The sequence below is a fragment of the Rhagoletis pomonella genome, unplaced genomic scaffold (genome assembly GCF_013731165.1).
Source record: "Rhagoletis pomonella isolate Grant_MI unplaced genomic scaffold, Rhpom_1.0 Rhpom_scaffold_00001, whole genome shotgun sequence".
Lineage (NCBI taxonomy): Eukaryota > Metazoa > Arthropoda > Insecta > Diptera > Tephritidae > Rhagoletis > Rhagoletis pomonella.
This window is the reverse complement of record NW_023458555.1, coordinates 23,947,512-23,951,467: the sequence shown is the minus strand read 5'-3', so window position 1 is coordinate 23,951,467 and position 3,956 is coordinate 23,947,512. Positions and strand designations below refer to the sequence as shown.

Genomic DNA, 3,956 nt, shown 5'->3' with positions numbered 1-3,956 from the left:
GCGCTGAAACCAACATTCGGTAATAAAATTTTTTTTAAATAGTTCGCTTCTTTAGCTAAATTTTAATGACATTACGTTAAGGTGATAACAGCTGGGATCTGTATGGTAAGTACTACTGGATAGGGTACTTGAGGTCAATGAAGTTTGGAAAAAGAAATTTCTCCTCTGTACAAAAACATCGATGTAAATTATGTACTTCAAAATGTGAATGTAAATGTCGAAGATATGACGAAAAATGTAAAACGGCGACAATCCATAATTTCCGGCAAAAGAAATATTTTTTTTCGAAAATGCCAAAATATTTTAGATTCTTCTAACTTCTAACTTTTTTACGGTCCAGTTTAATGTATATATTTTAATACATAGTATGTATTTATGTACACATGATTTACATATGCATATGTGGAGGTTTTAATGCTTGTAGTGCGTAGCTATATGCGTTTTGTGTGTTAACATGCTGTGTTGTACGTGCTTCAGTGAAAGCATTTCCAACAACAGTATTTTATTTTAAAATGCAGTCGATAATTCACAGCTGTGGACGATTTTATTTTATTTTAATAACATACATATCTATAGAAAATAAATTGATGATGAATTCCAATTTAAAATGTAAACAACAAACACAATGCACATATTTTAGTTATTCATTTAACTTATTAAATAAATTGAATTTAATTTTTTAACCGGTGATAATATTCTTCAAATACCTAGAAATTGTTCTTAATGTTCAAAATAAAGATTTCTTACCACTCTTTCGGCTGACACCCATATTTGAATATTTTAAATAGCTTGTATATAATTAAATAAAATTCTCTTCAGAATATTTTAGAATTAGAACTTTCATTCGTTCGTCCGACAAGCCATAATTGCCGAAATCACAGTTGGATTTTTTTTTCTTAATCTCGTAGTCAATTCTATTGATACCCATCTTTTAGTAACTTATTTACCTTATTAAATAATTTGAATTTAATTTCTTAACCAGTGGCAACTCTGTTCGAAAAAAATAAAAACTTATTGCACTTCTACAGGTGCAGATCTGATGACATTAATAAGAAATTCCTTCTCGTATTATTTGATTTTTCACATTCTAATTCTTACTAATATTACACTGTGGAAAACAAAAAAAAAAACTAGAGTGTGCATATACCACGTTTGATAGCTGCTGGCCATACGAACAATGCCTCATACTCAGTTTTATTAGATCAATTCGTGTTCTCGAGAAAAAAAAATTCCATGATCCAAAAATTTTAGTATAGCCAAATATTTTTTCTCAAAATTTTGAAAATTCATCGTTTTTAAATCTATATTTGCTATGTATGCAACAAATATAGGCCGAAAAAACGATAGATTTTAAAAATTTTGGAAAAAAATTTGGCCGTTGTACTAAGTTTTTGGATTCCGAAAACTCATAGAGGAGAGCTGCCACCTGTTTGAAAAATCTAATTTTACTTGATTTAAGAGAAATACGTGATTAGAGTATGTAATACAATATGGGTGTCAGGCGAAAGAGATTTATTAAGGTTGTAGTTTGAAAATATTTTGAAGAGGATTTCACCCTGTTTTAAAAGTTAAATTTAATTAAATTACACGCAAGTTAAAGTGTCAAACTTAAGAGTGTTCAGATATCTTTAGTTGGATATATAAAATTTGTTGCAGTATTTAAAGAGGGTAGCCACCTGTTTTAAAACTTAATTCAAATAAAATTATTTAATAAATTAAGTGAATTATTACAATATAGGTGACAATAGAAATGGTATTGAAAAGTCTTCGTTTCTACGCTACATGTAATAGGGTTGCCGCTGTTTAAAGATTCAATTTTTTCCTGAATTCACAGGAACAGGTTAATTGAAATTGTATCACAAGAAAGAGGTATTCTAGCTATTTATTCGTTAAAAAAAAAAAAATATATGTACTTACGGAAAATTTAAAATCTATTATAATTAAGGCGATATCAAAATCCACGGTAGGTACATTCGTCCCCTCATCAGTGCACAGCACAGCGGCTAAGGCATCACACAAATACTAGTATACATGGTTACATGCATACATATACATACTTACGTAGATATGTCTATACAAGTACGTATCAATTTCAATTGCTTCTAAATGTTACTCCCAAACAGTTACCCTACTTTTCGTGCACTCACTCAAATTGCCTCCTCTCTATGTAATTGCCAATTACCGCTACGTAACACTATAAAAGCGGTCATTTGCACTATGCACCTGTCAAACGAGACTACAAAAAATCAGTGTTATGACCGTCTCGAGCAGAACAACTATCACTAACCGGAGCATTTACGCTGCCACATATCCGTGTATGAGTTTACGCATTATCGCAATTTTCGCACTACTCTTTGCCAGTTACAGTACTCGTGTTGAGTGTGCCGCCAGCGTCTATGAATTTCAGGCCTTTGCTGATTTCTTGGAACAACAAAACCTCAAGCATGCCATTGTGGCCTATAATAGTGAAATGTTGCCATCACTGCTGCAGGAAGAGTTTCAAGAAGAGAGCCCGTTACGTTCGTGGCTGGCCGATATTAATTCACTTCAATTTTATGATGTGCATCGCGTGAAAAGTGCTAAAAATTTTACAGATTTCAAAAAGCTTTTCTATTATGACTCACCACGAGTTGGTATCTACCTGACACAGCTAGAAGATTTGTTGTTGCAGGAACATATTTTAGGCACGAATGTACTTACTAACGCTACTCCGACTAAAATTGAGAATGAAGGTATTCGCCAAAGTGTTGATGTCCGCTCCCGTTTCAATAATTCCCGGTCTTGGTTTATAATGACCAAAGAGCGTAGTGTGGCAGAAGCATTAGCAAATGTGAGAGGAGTGATGACTCAGTTGCCGCTGAATATTAGTGCGGATATCACATTGGGTGTTCGAACGGGTAGCAAGTGAGTGAAATATTTATGTACATACTTCGTTTATAAATGATTAGATAAGTTTCCAAACAGTTATAATTATGACTTATACCAAAATATATGATGAGAAGCAAGATTTCCAATAACATAATTTCATTGAATATATAAAAAGTTTCCCCTGCATTTCAGAAACACCATTCAACTGTTTGATATTTACAAAATACAACATGAACGACTGGAAATTGAGCCGAAAGGCTATTGGAGTCCCGTCTATGGTTTGCGGCTTAAGAAGCGCTTTCTTCAGAGCTATATAAGCCGGCGACGCAATTTTAAGGGCTTAGAATTGAGAGCTGGTATCGTGGTGCGTATATGTATGTAACATAATAATTCGTATGATCACCCTTAATGAAATCGGACAAATTTGAGAATTAACCTAAGAAGTAAACCACTTTAAGAGCCGTCTACATTTCTCAAGTTCAACATTTAACTGTTGCATTTAATTGGCAGTGAAAAACAAATTACTATCATAATACAGTTTCGTTGTGCATCACTGACCAGGGTAGCCAATACATTTTTGAAAATTCTCCGATTTTGACACTGAAATTCCCCGATTTTGCTGAAATTTCGTAAAATTCCGCACACATAGATATCTTCTTAAAAAAATATGTGTATATTTTGATATATATCAGCTCTTTCTGAATACTTTATTTTAAAATGTAATTCATCTATGTCTGAGATTTAAATATGTGTATGAGAATTACCTTTTAGTGAGTGTCAGGAGGAGACACGTACCAATAATTGAAAAAGTAGCTTTATGTAAGTCATTATTCTACTGAACCAATAACTATCCCTGATGAAGCGGAGGAGATCCAACGGTTACACCTCAGCTACCTCCCAGACTGTTGAATTAAGCGTGTGCCCAAGTGCTTGAATCGCTTCGCCTGTAGACCTGGACATCGACAGAGATAGTAGTCAATTGACCTTTCCTCATCTTCATCATGACAGCCTCAGCAGAGATTACTTTTTGGTATTTGTTACCGTTGAAGCATTGGTGCTATAGCTACTCACTACCATCGATGTGCCAA

The 3,956-nt window shown here is 33.5% G+C and overlaps 1 protein-coding gene across 1 annotated transcript in view; it reads left to right on the top strand.

Annotated features, from left to right (window-relative positions):
- Positions 1 to 2,254: 2,254 nt before the first annotated feature.
- LOC118741117 overlaps positions 2,255 to 3,956 on the top strand; it is a 41,780-nt gene continuing 40,078 nt past the window's right edge. The window contains exon 1 of the mRNA XM_036472988.1: positions 2,255 to 2,904. Within this exon, the coding sequence (XP_036328881.1) occupies positions 2,255 to 2,904 (650 nt within the window). The remainder of the gene's footprint in view (positions 2,905 to 3,956) is intronic.